We start from the raw sequence: 15,949 nt of genomic DNA on the forward strand, positions 1-15,949 counted from the left end.
TAGTCTGGGTGGGGAAAAAGGGTATAACTAGATATCATTAGCATACTTACATTCCTTATCCTGCACCAATAAATGACTTCATCTAGCAGCTTTATATTCACGTTAGGAAAAGAGGAAAAAAGTGAACCCTGAAAAAGAAAATGTTGGAGATGAGATGAAAATTGTCAGTATGGTGGATCTAAATATGGCTTTTTAAGAAGACATTTTAGGTATTTATTTTAAAGATTTTGGACATTCTGGTTTGTCTTCTAGTCATATAAATATTTTGCCCTTAAGAACTTTGGATATTTAACATCTTAGCCAGCATGAAGAGATATAAAAGATTCTCTGGAATTTCCTGACATTCAAATCACTGGACAGTAAGAGTTAGACTGATTCAGTACCCAGTACTGATTATTAATTTTTTGAATGTCAATCGATTTAACAGACTTCCTCTCTTAAAGTTATATTGCTGAGCTGATTTATTTGAATTCCAATATAATCAAAAGGCATGGATTTGTTAGTTATATCCCATTTTTTTTGTCTAAGAATCCAGGCAATGAACATGAAAATTTCCCCTCAATTTTTTATCTCTTATTTTACCTTCAACTGTTTTGCCAGTTACTATTTTCTACCCAGCAAGTTCCACTATGAACAGAGATTTGAACTTGAATCCCTGTCCAACGTTTTAATTATTTGGTTATATCTGTTTATTAAAAACAGAGATATAGTATCAATCATAAACAGCTTGCACAACTTTTTCACAGTTGTTAGTTATATAGAAAAATAAGCATATCGTTCTAATTAGTAAATGTTTTACATTTTTTTCAATCTTCATAAAATTTTAGCATAATCCTACATGGTTTTAGCTTATGATGCATGAAATAAATACAGGATTCAAATAACTAGCTTGTATTCTTGTGTTTTAACATTTAGGGCATTCTGAAATGAAGCTAAACTGGAAACTAGATAGATCCTCAAGACCAGGTTCAGCTGCAGTTAGGGTTACAGATCTCGGCTGGCAAGGTCTCCTGAATCCCAATCCATCTGTTAAAGAAGATGAAGAGCTACTTGTGGATGAATATCTTTCTCCCTACAAGTTGGTGAGTAGATACTATATTACTGTATCCATATTAGCCTTGCTAATGACCATTGTATTCCTTTGGCATATCTGAAAGAACTGCAGTTAGATAGAACTACTGAATATTGTTTTGAATAATTCTGGTGTTTTTCATAACTTCATACATTTGTTCAGACTGAGTGATTGGAAATCACATGAGGCCTGCTTTATATTACATTAATTTCTATTTAGTTATTAAAAACTCAAAATAGGGAATATTTTAATATAATTAAATTTGTAAATATGACATAACAATGGTTTATATCAATTTTATATTCATTTTCACTATAGCAATTCTTCCTAGCATCGACAGTTGCTCACAGTTTCCCAGTTGAAATTATGGTGAACTCAGTTCATGTGTTGTGTGATTAAGGAGTTTTCATCATGTCTTCTAAACTGCTAGTTGGTATTCATGGATGCACGCTGCTAGAGTTCTGCCTGTTTGTCCTACATAATGGCTGTTATAGTCTTTACACTATATATTGTAGTTGACTCCTGTTTTTTTTTTCTGGGGAACCTGGGTCTTTTGGGTTACTTAAGGTGTTTTGGAATGCTTTAGTTGGTTTATGTGATGGAGTGATGGCATGTGTTGTAACAGACTGGTGGTTGCTTCTGAGATGATTTTGATGTGTGGTAATGTTATCCTTTTCATAACTTATGTTGTTTGTGTTGTAGTGGATTAAGTAGTCATGCACTTTTTGATAAAGTTGCGTGGGCATCCATTTTATTGGAAGGTGTTATATAGATATTCTATTTCCTTTTTGTGATGTTCAGAGTTGTTGCTATGTGTCTGAGCTCGTTTAGTGTTCTTGCAGAACTTCTCTTGTGGGCGATTGTTTCTGTGTTCAGCAAATTTATAAACATTCACATTCTTTTAATATTTAAATGTTTTATGTTGGTAAAACAAAAGTGCTGCATTCTCTTTGAAGAGAATGAGGCTAAAGTTCATCATGATTTTTTTATTCTGTTGCATCATGCATTTTTTATTTGGTTAATTAAAGGCTGAAAAAAAGCCTAAGGTGCAGTTCGTGTCCTGACAGTAAGGTATTTAGATGACAGCCTGTACTTGATTGGGAATCAGGCAGCCACAAGCACAGTATGTCAATTTCTCTGTGGGAAAGGAATTTGAGAAATCCTTTATTTTCTTTTTTAAGGAATTTAATTAAGAAAATTTCTCTTTATTTTGAAAAAAATGAAGTTTGATATAGTTTAAAAGTTTTTTTCCCTTGTGATGAAAAGTAAATAAATTTGTTGCTTAGGAAGCCAAAAGAAATGCAAGTGAAAAAAATGCTAAAATAAATGTAATGATATAGCCAACATCTTTATTAAACTGGCAATCTTTTTATATTATTCCAATTTCTAAAGCAAATATGTTTAACATAAGTTTCTGATTTTAAAAAGTGAAATTTAAGGGATCCAGAGTTTGGGGAATGTTTTTCAGAAATTCCATTACATTCTGCCTACTACTACAAATACTTATTGAGTTGTGTTCTAAATCAGATGTCAGATGTCATGTGTGTAACCTTCTAACTCAGTGGTGGTGAACCTATGGCATGCGTGCCAGAGGCGGCACTTGGAGCCCTCTCTGTGGGTCACCCCAGCCCCGCCTCCCCCCTGCAGCCCTCTCCTCACCAGCAGCCCCCCTGGAGGAGAGTCGCCCCTGCGTGTGGCCTGCACGGAGCAGCACAGCCAAGGACATAGCCAGGCAGCAGGGACAAGACTCCGCCCTCATGCTCCATAGGGTGCAGATTATGCTGCGGGGTGTGGACAGAGGGCATGGCTGCCATGCGCTGCAGGGCTGCCTGGGCGATCTGCAGTGGGCCATGGAGGCGGTGCGTGGTCCTGTGGGTGGGCGGGACAGGGGGCGGGCACAGGTGGAGCAGGCAGGGCGGGAGGCTGAGCAAGGGCAGGGGGCAGTTTTGAGGCACGGTTTCTAAAAGGTTCGCCATCACTGTTCTAATTCATCACTCATCTAGTTGAATTGTTCTGCCACTTTTTCCTTCTGCTTCCATATCTTTTCTTGTGTCCTCTGGAATGAAAACAATGCCATTATGAACCAAATGCTCAGTATTCAGACAGTCCACATAACAGTAGCTAAACTTGGACAGCAGTAATTTGGTGAGCAGTTCTAAAAGTTCTGTGAAAATACTGCTTTCAAAACAATTCTGAAAATTAATAATACGTGTCCCATGCAGGCCTTGGCCCTTTTAAAAAAAGTAGCCCCTATCTGTAAAAAAGATTCTTTATCCAGGCTCTTATTTAAATGGGGTAGTAAGGCAGTGACGATCATACATTGATGGAGTCCAGTGCCCATCATATCAGCATAGCAAATGATCAGGAACAATATGGGTTGCAAGGATTTCCAGTTATCAGAATCTATTCACTCTTATAGCTTCTTGTCTTCCATGGAACTCAGTCATGGCATTTTTTCCATCATCTAATATGTTATTTTATTTGTTAAATGTAGAGCATATCCTTCCTTTTCTTTCAGAGCTCAAGTTAGCATATTCCCCTCTCTAATTTTTTTCCTACAACAGTAATCCTACAAAGGGTTGTGCTGAAAGTCATTGGCACAAACTGGCTAAGTGAGCTTCCATTGCTGATAGCATTTAATTTATTAGTACAAAATATACCTTTAAAAATGAATGATATTAGTAATTTAATTTTTTTTCTCATAATTAACTTGCAATAATTGAATTAGTGATTTCAATATATTTTGTACCTCCCTTCTGTCCCTTTTCTCCTTCCCTCAATGAAAAATATTAATGTTTTTCTGTCATTATCATCTGCCTAGTTTGTTGTTGGAAGCTTGGGTATATACAGTTAACCGTGCTCTGCAATCATCAGTAAGGAAAAACAACATTTTTATTGGCAAGCCAGATCCATTATTTAAAATCACTTCCTTTTCCCTCTTGGCAGAGACTTATTTTTGAGTAATAAAAGTAAATGAATTTGACAGAGGCCACAGGCAGACTGAACAAGTACAAAAATAGATAATTGGTAAAACTTTCTGGAAAAAAAGAAGAGCGCTATTTGGCTTGGCATATGCAAGCCAAAAGTCACAGCTAGGCAGCATGGCAGCAGTGCAACTGCGATTTTAATTGCACAGTGATGGGAAGTTTACCAGAAATCAAGGAAAGATTATCCAGTAACAGATGAAGGCCATGTGCTATAAGATAAATAGATGGGGGGGGGGGCAGTAACACAAAAGCAATTTAGAAATAAGGCCCATTGTTATCAAATTGATTGATTGTTGTTGTTGTTGCTGAAAACGGAAGTGGGAATGTTGGATGTTAACTGGCATGTAACACAGAGCTGGATCATGTTGGTTGATTTGAACCCAAATCATTAAGACCAATGCAGGGAGATTGCTGGCCTCTGGAACTAGATTTCATTTTAGGAGTTGTGGCATACTCTGTGCTGACAATATAAATCCTTGATGCTCTCTAGATAAAATATATTTGTCATGCTAATGTTCATAAAAACCATTATATACTTTTCCTGCTTCATTCTGAAAGAGTTTGATGACAACATTATCTGGACATTCCCATACCCAGTTGCCAATTCCAGGGATGAAGTGAAATTGTATGTATTGATTTGTGTTTTTAATTAATTTGTATGCTATCTTAGACACAAAGGGAACTCTAGGTATGTATTATGTACTAGAATTAAAACATAAGTATAAACACTGGAAATTAATAGCAAATTGGGGAAGAACAAAACAAACTGAACAACAGTTACACTTCAATTTAAATTCAATTTAATAGCAAGAAATAGATCATAATCAATCCTGCTTCACAAAGTCTGTAGGAAAAGACAAATTTTTAAAGATTTTGCAAAATTAGCGAGTTTTAGAGGCACGCTGTTCCATAGGGCAGATACAACCACAGAAAAAAGATCTGTTTCCTTGGACTTGCAAGAAGGCATTGCTTTATAGATGAGATTTGGAGAAAGCCAACAGTGCCAGATAGAAAGAATAAGAAAGGGGTAGTCTCATAAATATTTGGATCCTAAGCTATGATGGATTTTAGAGGTGATAATATATTGTATTTATTTATTTATTAAATGTATATGCCACCCATCTTGCCTAGAGTCTCAAAGGTGCTTTTTTTCAGGTGGCAACTGGACTTTCTTGTTTTTCTTTTTCTTTGAAGATGTTTCGCTTCTCATCCAAGAAGCTTCTTCAGTTCTGACTGGATGGTGGGGAATGGAAAGATTTATATTCCTTGCAGAACAGCTGGTCATTTGCCTTCTTTTATTTAGAGAGTCATTCAGGCCATTTAGAAGTGATGAGTGCAAATATGTGTGGAACCTTCTTGGCTGCAGGATGTTTTCTGCCCTGTTCCTGTAGTCCCTTGCGGATTTGCAGTGAATGTTTTTTTGTGGCTACTGCTAAAACACCAAACATGTCTTATATAAGTGTCTATGATATCTAATGCTGAAATAGTACATTTCTTAACCTATAACACAAAACAAAGTTTAAATTTGCCTGAGGAATAGCAAAACTAGACATCTTAATTTTGCAATGATTACCCATCCATTCTAGAAGGTTGTTTTTATATCATGGCTTGATATTATAAAAACTGGCTTACATGACAATGCAAAATAGAGTTATCTGACAGTAGGACTTACTTTTCAGGAAATATCCTTAGTATGCTTACTTTTCAGGAAATATCCTCATTATGCTTTCAACGCAGATGTATAAAAATAGTTTATTTGCTGTTGTATAGCATATGAATGATTTGGGGTAGATTAATTACTTATTTGGTTATGTAAATATTTGGACAGAGTGTGTAAGAATGTTTCAAACAATTGCAAGAAACTGAGATGTGTTTTCCTGGAAAAAAAAAACCCTATGCAAATAAGTATGATACAAATTAGCATATTCACCCCAGGATTCTTATTCTACACAACTGTTTAAGTACTATTATTTAATATTAAGAAAAAATAACTCTAACATATATTATGAGGTCTGAACATTGAAATTAAAAAAAATAAAATCACTGATGTCTGGAGAAAAAATATTTTTTATTGGGATGTCGGAAATGTTGAGCAACAGGCAATATAATTGCAATGCATTTGTAATGTACACTTCTTTTTAGAGCAATCACCTGGAAGATAAATATCATACATCTTTGAAACTGTCAAACTTTATTGAAGTAGAAAATTTTATGGCCTGCATATCTGGTTAGAAAAAGAATTAGCAATTCAAAAAAATATAACTTGAAAACTGGAGGAAAGAAAAAACTGAAAGTTTCTTTCTCTACCCAACTTGCTTCAATATTATTTTTTGTCTCCTATTAGCAGTGATTATAATTAAAGAAGTAGCTCTTATTTCTTTAGCAGAGTCATTCAGTAAATAAATGTTATTGCCTGTTTTTAAGAATATTTTCTCAAGTTTGATCAAATCAAATTAAGCTTTCTCATTATTGGAGTAACCATGGAAGAACATATTTACAGGTGAAATAGTAGCATTTGGTTTGTCAGGTTTTTAAATTTGTACTTGTTTTGTTACTAATTTTATTCTGTATTTTTAAATTTTCATATTGCTAGGAAATCTAGCCTTTATCCAAGCAGCATGACTTTCTTTAATAACATTACATAGTTATACCTGCCTTCTTGTGTTAAAAAAGTTAATGCCAGAATTAGAATTCAAAACTAATGTTTGACTTCCTAAATTTTAAGATCAGAATTATTTCTTGAAGTACTGTGATTGTGGACCCATAGTATATATTTATCTTTTTGTTTATTATTGCAGAAAGCATTGACAGGGCTAGATGATTTGCGGCAAGTGAAGGCCCTTGAGATGCATGTAAACACCAGAGAGAATAGCCTGGGAAATTTTGGTGAGAAAATTTTATTCAGTCTCAGATTATTTAAACCTTTCATTCAATGAGCCTAAAGCACATATCCCAATATTAAAAGCATTAGAGCTCCCCAAATGGAGCAATTTATTTTAATGTTGTTGAAACTGTACTGCATTTAAAGCAAGTTTTTTAAAAAAAGTATTCCCTTAAAAAAAACATTGGGAAACGCATCCATCATTTTCTCTCAGCCCAACTTACCTCACAGGTTGGTGGTTGTGGGGAAAATAGGAGGAGGAAGCATGTTAGGTGTGCTTGTCACCTTGAGTTATTATAAAAATAATAAGGTTGGGTTATAAATAAATAAAACTAACATGTGAGAACCATAAATGAACCAATAGTTGTATTTAATATTGCCTTTGGAAAATTCACTAAATTGATTTTATGTCTGAAGTTGTCTTATCTGGGTAAAAAAACCATAATGATAGAAAGTGATCATTTCTAGAAATAAAAAAAATAATAGGAGAAAATATATGAAATTTGTCTTATAAATTCATTTTTTTTAGACTGACCCAATGGAACATTTCTCCCTAGTATTGGTTATGTCCTAGAAAAGGCTCATATAATCCTTTCATAAGTGTAATTACAATGACAATAATAAAAAGATACTTGTAGAAAAGCATGATCCACCGCAGTTCTGTGAAAAAAACATTCTCCCTTCAGATTTTCTGAATTGTTACATTTTTGTAAGAATGTTTCAGAGTTCCATTTTAAAGACCTTTTTAAACTAAATTGTATAACAAAAATGATACAATATAGAGCTTTTAGTTACCACTTGGGGTTTTTTGTATTTTTTTGTAATTTATGTATTTTATTTTATGCAATATAATAACAATCACTCTCTACACAAACTTGCTGGTCCAGAATTTTCTTAACTATGAAGTGGTCAGGAGCAAATGGATTTCAACCAATGATGGATATTCATTGTTGCATTTGCTATTTCCACTTTTTGGATTTCTTGTGTGAGATCATTTTACTTAGCCCAGCATATGTGAACTCATGATTTCCCTCAAGACTTGTACCTGTTCTAATTTTTCTGAATGTTAATATTCACAAATGATAATACAAGTAGCAGCATATATTTTAGTGAACCAGTTTTTGAGCCATTCATCTATTTTTGCAAATTAGCTGATTCACAATCAATCTGGTCAACCACCTGGTGTACCTCTGCAGATCATCTGTGTTCTGTGGACTACAGATTGAGGGTTACTGTTTTAAGATAAACTATCTGTAATGATATTTTTATTTTAACTGTAAATTGTTTGATTTGTTATATGTGATCCATAGTTTACTATATATTGAAACAGTATAATCTACTAAAAGTAAAATATTTAAAAATGGACGAAAAGTACATTTAAAAGTACATTTAGTACATTTACCTAGTTCTTTTTGGTTACAAAGGTAATTTGAGGAGTTGCTAAAGATGCCTTAATCTGCAAAATGGTTGCTTATTTGATATTAAAAGTCCACTGAGCCACAAGTGTAGGGCAAATAGGACTTATCAGACGAGTTCCACAGGTAAATTTCTTCATGTCTGAGGGGGAATTTGAAATACTGTCTGTCCATATAGGTTTGTCAGTGAGTGGACTGAAGCGGGTCTGTCCTTTTACATACTGAATTGCTAGGGGTGTATCCCAAAAGACTTACTGATTTGTTGATTGTGTATACTTGAATGATTGCTTCTTACAGAGGAAACAAAGACTTTATCAGCAATTCTATTGTTTATATAAACTAGCTGGCATCAAGAAAGCAAGCAGATATCGAAAATATACTGGAACTTCTTGGCAAGAAAAGTCCGCTATAAAATAAGCCAGAAGTGAGCATTAACATTAGATATACATCATCTGTCAGATTATTGATCTGACTAGCTGTTCCTGTCCATACTTGTAGGTAGATTATAAGATTTCTGACAGATAGAAAGCAACGGGTGAAGCTAGAGAAAATCACATCAAATACCCAAACAATTAGCACAAGCGCCACTCAACATTGTGTATGCACTCTCCATTACTCTTTTCTCTATATACCAATGACTGTATCTATAAGGATCCATCTGTTAAAGTATTCAAGTTTGCAGATGATACAACAGTCATTGGTCTCATTCAAGATGGTGATGAGTGTGCATATAGATGCCCTGTGGGCAGCCGGAACAATCTGAAGCTGAACATGCTTAAAACTGTAGAGATGAGAGAGGAGCTCTTCTATTTTACCACCTCTTATTATTATGCAACAGCACACTATCAACAGTAGAGTCCTCCAAATTTTTGGATTCTATAATCTCCCAGGATTCGAAATGGACACCTAACATTAGAACCATCATTAAAAAGGCACAACAAAGAATGTTCTTCCTGCATCAACTCAACTCAAAGCTTAGACTGTCCCAGGAGCTGTTAATACAGTTCTACAGAGGAAGTGTTGAGTCTGTTCTTCTGTAAGTATCTGGTTTGGTACAGCAACCAAACAGGACAGGTATAGACTTCAACAGATCATTAGGACTGCAGAAAAAAATAATTGCAACTAGCCTGCCTTCCATTGAGGAACTGTATATTGCACAGGTCAGAAGGAGGGCTGAGAAAATAGCTACAGTCCCTCACTCACTTCCTGGACATAAACTGTTTCAACTCCTCCCCTCAGGACGCCACTACAGGGCATTGCATGCCAAAACAACTAGATACAGACAGTTTTTTTTCTCTCATGCCATCACTCTACTGAACATTTAATTCCCACAGTACTGTCTTATGTTTAAGTATATTTACCCATGTAGTATGGCTGTATTACTCAAGTACTTTGGCCACCTAATGAGAAGGAAGGACTCACTGGAGAAGAGCCTAATGTTGGGAAAGATTGAGGGCAATAGAAGAAGAGGACGACAGAGAATGAGGTGGCTGGATGGAGTCACTGAAGCAGTAGGCGTGAGCTTAAATGGACTCCAGAAGATGGTAGAGGACAGGAAGGCCTGGAGGAATGTTGTCCATGGGGTCACGATGAGTCGGACATGACTTTGCAACTAACAACAACAAATGGCTGTATTATTCTTCTCATCTTTTCTTCCACCTTCTCTTATTGGTATCATTATTGTGATTATCATTCTGTTGTTTTGCATGTGTACTGTGAGCTTCTGCACCAGAGAGAAATTCCTTGTTCAAATAAAGTATTCTATTCTATAAGGGCCATTATACTGGCAGTATAAAAATACCTAATGAACAAATTTATTCTGGTAGGGATCTACCGTAAATGCCGGCGTATAAGACGACTTCTGTGAGCGCTGAAATCGGCGCCAAAGACGGGGGTCGTCTTATACGCCGAGTCGTCTTACACGCCGGAAATACTGGTAGTTTCCGGCGTATAAGACGACGTTCTAGGAATGCGGCCCGGCTATAAAAACAGGGGTGGTTTTATACGCCGGGTCGCCTAATACGCCGGCATATACGGTACAAATTATGCATCATGTTTACTTTCTTATCTGAAAATAATGTATTCCATATCAAGGTATGCTTTTAGAGGAAAAAACCAGAAAGATATGAGTAGCAAGTGGCATATAAGAGGATGCAATGTTTTTGAGAGAATATAAAGTGAGGCAATAAGAACACCACAGAGATGACACTGAGAAAGGAGGGAGCCATCTGTGTGGGTTAGAAGAGCTAAATAAGAAGGGTGATGAAATTTCTGAAAAAATCTATATTTTTAATTAAATGTTTATGGTCAGTTACTACTCCTTTTCTGAAAATTCTGGAACATTCTAAAATGTTTAAAGATTCAGATACTTTAAGCCAATCAATTAATTTTGTTGTGTACATCACACTTTCTAGCAAAAAGTACTTTTACATTGGAAAAAGTTACTTTGATCATGGGGGAGGGCATCTCTCAAATCCCAGAGAAAGGATTTGCTTTTCTAAAAAACTTAACTTTAAATGTTTTTCAACAATTATAATGCAGCATTAATATAATATAATTCCCATTTACCACTTTTAGTGGATTTAACATGGAATTACCATTAAAAGGAGGGTTATTAAACAATTTCAATGTTTAGAGAATAAAACTACTACTTATTATAAGCAATAACCCTCAAATATCTGTCCTCAATGTGGGACTAAATGGATGTGCTAAGACAATTCCAAGCCAGCATGGCAGTTAGCCAATTTGCATGTTTAGGAACTATTATGCCCACCTTCCTTCTCTTTATACAAAATAGCACAACAGAATTTCATATCTACAGATAGTCTTCACTTACTGACTGGTCACAACCATTCAAAGTTACAACCATTCAGAGTCAAAAAAAAGAAGAAGATACTTATGACCCGTTTTCAAAGTTATGACTGCCACCAACACCTCCCATGGTCACATGATCCATTTTGGACCGCTGGCAACTGACTCACATTTATGACCAGTTGCAGTGTCCTCAGTCATATAAATACAATTTGTGATTTTTGTGCCATTTTCCAGCAGAAAACAGCAAAAGGACGCCCAGTTGATATGTTGGATTTGTCTAAAAACCACATACTTCACTTAATCACCATGAGAATTGTTTAACAACCATGGTGACTCGCTTTACAACCATCCTAAAAAGAGTTGCAAAACAAGTTCAGTAAAGGCAAAATGTTATCTTTTATGTCAGTTACTACTGCCCTAAAATATAGTCGGACATAGAATGCATCATTTCTAGGCAACTTTGGTAAAAAAAAATGTTGCTGTGAAAATAATAAACATCAGAAATCAGTCAAATGTCATGGTGAATGAATGTAAAAACTCTAAAATTAAAATAATTGAAATTAGATGTTTGAGAAGATTACGACATATATATTTGCTTATCTTTATTTTTCTTTCCTGATGTTACAGGTTCTTACCTCCCTAATCTGAAACAACTAAAACTGAATGGAAGTGTACTTACATCTGTGAGGTAAGAAATAATAATTCAGAAAGTTAAGTCAGAAGTAATATTCAAGTCTCCTACTACTTATTTTTTTTCTACTTCAGAGAGATTGACTACACACTTTATCTTTTGTACCTGAGAAAAACTTGATTAAGTCTGTTTTTAGTTGTAGTGATTTAAATCTTAAACTATGCAAATGTATTACAAGGGCAATTTGGAAATAAACCTCTGTTTAGTTATCAATGACAGATACTCGCAGATACAGAACTTTTATTATACACATTAGAAAACTACAACGATACATTACTTTTAGACATAATCGCCATTCAAATTGAGGCACTTTCACTTCTTCACATTTGGAGGGATTTTCTATGGCACCACTTCTGGTGTGGTGTTGGTTCATGATAATGCTCGCCTGCACATCATTAGACACACCCAAGAACTTTTGAGGCAGTTCCATTGGAATGTTTTTGATCACCCCCCCTATAGCCCAGATTTAGCACCAAGCGACTACTACTAAGGAATTTCAAACCTTGTAAGATGTTATAACAAGTGCCTCAATTTGAATGGTGATTATATCAAAAAGTAATGTAATGTAGTTTTCTAATATGTATAATAAAAGTTCTGTATCTGCGATTGTCTGTCATTGATAACCAAATGGAGGTTTATTTCTGAATTGTCTTCATTATGTACCTGGTTCAGTGGTGGGATTCAGCCAGTTCACATGGGTTCAGGAGAACCAGTAGCTAAATTTACCTGAATTTGGAGAACTGGCTGGCTTCTGGAAGTCCAGTCTAGGCTTCGGAAGCCTCCCAGGCCTAGAACGGCCCACCGGAAGTGCATGGATACCGCTTCCAGCAGTTTGTTCTAGGCATCGGAGGCCTGGAGGAGGCCTCCCAGGCCTAGAACAGCCCATGCTGACTTCTGACTTCTTCTGGAAGTCCGTTCTAGGCATCGGAGGCCCAGGCCTGCATCACATAACAGAACTGGTTGTTCAGGTATTTGAATCCCACCAATGACCTGGTTATATGAAGCCTAGAAAAGCATACATTATTATGTATAATTCTTGGACATAAGTAATCAAATTGTTCCTTCTATAGATTTAAAAGATATTAAGACTCCTTTGTTTTATTTTTTTCCTGCAAATAATCTTGCAGTGTCTTAAAACTTACATATAACTCTGGTGAGGTAGAATCCAGCCAGTTCATTATTCCTATCATGGGGAAGATTAGATTTCTATACCCAGCTGGAGGAAGAATCCAGTATAGTCAGAATAAACTGTACAATTTGTAAAGTAATATTCTTAATTTTTCTTTCATTTGCAAAATTTGTTTTTCTTCAGAATTTGTAATTTTTATCCAATATTGCATAGGCAGAAAGCAGCACAATCTGGAGAAATGGAATAATGGGATGAGATTGAGATCGAGGGGGAAGAAATTAAGGGCTCATCCACATTTGACCCCATGCCCAAATAGGCTCAAAACTTTGATCGGACATTGTCTCTGTTTAGGAGTTGACCCAATATATTTCTGGTGTAGTGAGATTTAATAAGAAATGCATCACATGTTTCTAATTAGAAGTGCTCCAGCTTTGTGAAACTTGCAAGGACATTATTTCCATTCATTCCTCAGACTATCTTTGGGATTTCTTTCCCTGCAGGGGTTAAGCTTTAGGTAACATTTTTCTCTTTGTTTTAATAAACTGAGCAGGCTCCTTGCTGACTTTGCAGAACTCTATCCCATTAGGAATGCTCAGGTGTTTTAAACTCCAAACAGACAGAACATGGATTTAGGAGTAAGATATTGGTTGAAGATCTTTTTATCCACCCTCCTGTTGGTCATCTAAGGATGCACTCTCCTTGCCTTGTGTGGGTGGCACTCTCTGCTTTAAGACGTTTGTGATGGGATAACCATAGATGACCTTGAAATTTGGCTGAAGAGATATCAGGGTTGCTTATAAATTGGAACTGCTCATTTTCTAGAGCAATAGGAATAAAATTCAAAATGCTCTTGATAGGTTAGAGAAATGGATTCCAAATAGAATGAAATTTAATAGAGGCAAAGAATTCTTCATTTAGAAATCAGATGGCAAATGTATAGAAATAGAATTTAAGAACATCAGCTTTGTAATAGTACTTGTGAAAAATATCTTGGAATACTAGTTGATTTCAAAATGAGTATGAGTCAGCAATATTATGTGCTGCAAAAGTGCAGTATATTATTTTAGACGAGTGGTTCTCAACCTGTGGGTCGGGACCCCATTTGGGGTCGAACGACCATTTCACGGGGGTCGCCAAACAAGGCTGTCCACCATTTTTTTCCCCTTTTCTTTGGCCACGCCCCTGGCACCCGGTGATGTATAAGTGGTTGGGGGTCACCACAACATGGGGAACTGTATTATGGGGTCGCGGCATTAGAAAGGTTGAGAACCACTGTTTTAGACTATATTAACAGAAGTTTAGCTTCTAAACCAAAGGAAGTTAGGTCTTGAATTGGATATTGGATCCAGTTCTGGATATCCCATTTTAAGAAAGATTCAGGCAAACTAACATAGGTTTTGAGAATGATAATGAAGATGACTGGGGATATTACATACTGTACTACAAAGAGGGACTGGGGAAATTAGGAATACATAATTCTGAGTATAAGGATGTATATGATAGTATTCCCCTTCAAATAAAATATGTTATACAGAGAGAGGTCAGAACCTACTTTTCCAGAGTTCAGCAATTGTTAAATGTTGGAATTCCAAATAAATGTTAGAAAAAGTTTTATGTTTTATAAAACAACTGTTTTAGTTATGAATTCACTAAAAGAGTCCATTTTTTGATACTATAGCAGACAAAATCCATGTAATTTTTACTACATACATATGTAGTAAAATGATATATTGTCATTGCAACCAATTTCCTGAAGTAATCAACTTTTATCTTCCAAATTTAGTACTCTGTGAATAGACATAAAAGTAAAGTCTGCCTCAAGTTGGGCTTGACTTCTGATGGCTAAAGGTGTATGTCTGTGTTATTTTCTTGGCAACAATATAGAAATGGTTTTATTGTGCCTTCTTCTGAAATGTCTGTCTGCTTCCCTGGGTAGATTACTACTCTGTAAACTAGTTTAAAAATACTTTCAGGCTACAAAAATAACCGCACAGGAAAGCATAATCCTTAACTGTCTCTGTCAATACACAGCTCTAGTTCAGATTTTAAAAAAAAAAGTATTCCAACTGATTTTGTTCCAACTGATAAAAATTGAAATGAATTTTCTGTTTCTTTCTCTGATGTTAAACAGTATATTTTCATTAACTTCTAAAGATGAAGCTACTCCTTTGCTAAGTAATGGTGAATCCTGGTGTTTGTTCTCTTAAGGGACCTTGGAACAGCATTGCCTCGTCTTCAAGTCCTATGGATGGCTCGTTGTGGGCTCCCAGATTTAGATGGGATCTCTGCCTGCTGCTCTTTGAAGGTAGGAGAGTCAAAGACTTAATGCGTTGTTTTGCTTGACTTGTTTACATAGCGCACAGCCCTTACTACTTTGAAGGAAATTAGATATCAAATCCATGTTAATATACAGTAGTCCCGACTTCCATTCCCAAGGTCTATCCTTGAATGTGTGTGTTCAGCAGGAATACAATTATTGGATAATGCTGCATAAGTAGTATTGTGTAATGAACTCAAACCTTTGTGTGTTTAACTTGAATTTTGCTACAATAGCCTCCGTTTTTTACTATGGGTCATCCTTATACGAGGGTGTTTTTAATCCAGGGATTTACTGTATTTTTTAAAAAAAAGTTTAAAAAGTTATTGCATTTTTAAAAACGTATACATATATGTAAAATCTGATTCATAAAATACCGCCTTGTCTGGTGGCATTTCATTTAAAAAGAAGTATCATAACTGTCAGCTGGAAAGTTGAAGTAATGTCTCCAATGAAGACAATGGCAAACACTTCCTTATTGCTGCTAAGAAAACTACATGGATGTGTTTGTGAAATCACAAGGAGAAGAACTTGGCCTGAAGATTTACCATAATTATCATTAAGGAGCCCTGGTGGCACAGGGGTTAGAATGCCTGCAGTATGACTCAGCCTTCCATCTTTCTGAAGTTGGTAAAAGGAGGAC

At 35.7% G+C, this 15,949-nt stretch overlaps 1 protein-coding gene across 6 annotated transcripts in view; it reads left to right on the forward strand.

The window, feature by feature from the left end:
• The window catches only part of LRRC56 (leucine rich repeat containing 56), a 63,791-nt gene that overhangs the window by 27,447 nt on the left and 20,395 nt on the right, over positions 1–15,949 (forward strand). For 5 of the 6 annotated variants that reach the window (XM_039331228.1, XM_039331227.1, XM_039331229.1 and 2 more), the window contains exons 3-6: positions 916–1,082; positions 6,858–6,945; positions 11,797–11,857; positions 15,198–15,294. In XM_039331228.1, the coding sequence (XP_039187162.1) occupies positions 916–1,082; positions 6,858–6,945; positions 11,797–11,857; positions 15,198–15,294 (413 nt within the window). Of the gene's footprint in view, positions 1–915; positions 1,083–6,857; positions 6,946–11,796; positions 11,858–15,197; positions 15,295–15,949 lie in introns of those variants that run through there. The other variant, XM_039331232.1, reaches the window with a different exon arrangement.

The sequence above is a fragment of the Crotalus tigris genome, unplaced genomic scaffold (genome assembly GCF_016545835.1).
Source record: "Crotalus tigris isolate CLP2741 ecotype Arizona unplaced genomic scaffold, ASM1654583v1 scf7180000024436.1354646, whole genome shotgun sequence".
Taxonomy (NCBI): domain Eukaryota; kingdom Metazoa; phylum Chordata; class Lepidosauria; order Squamata; family Viperidae; genus Crotalus; species Crotalus tigris.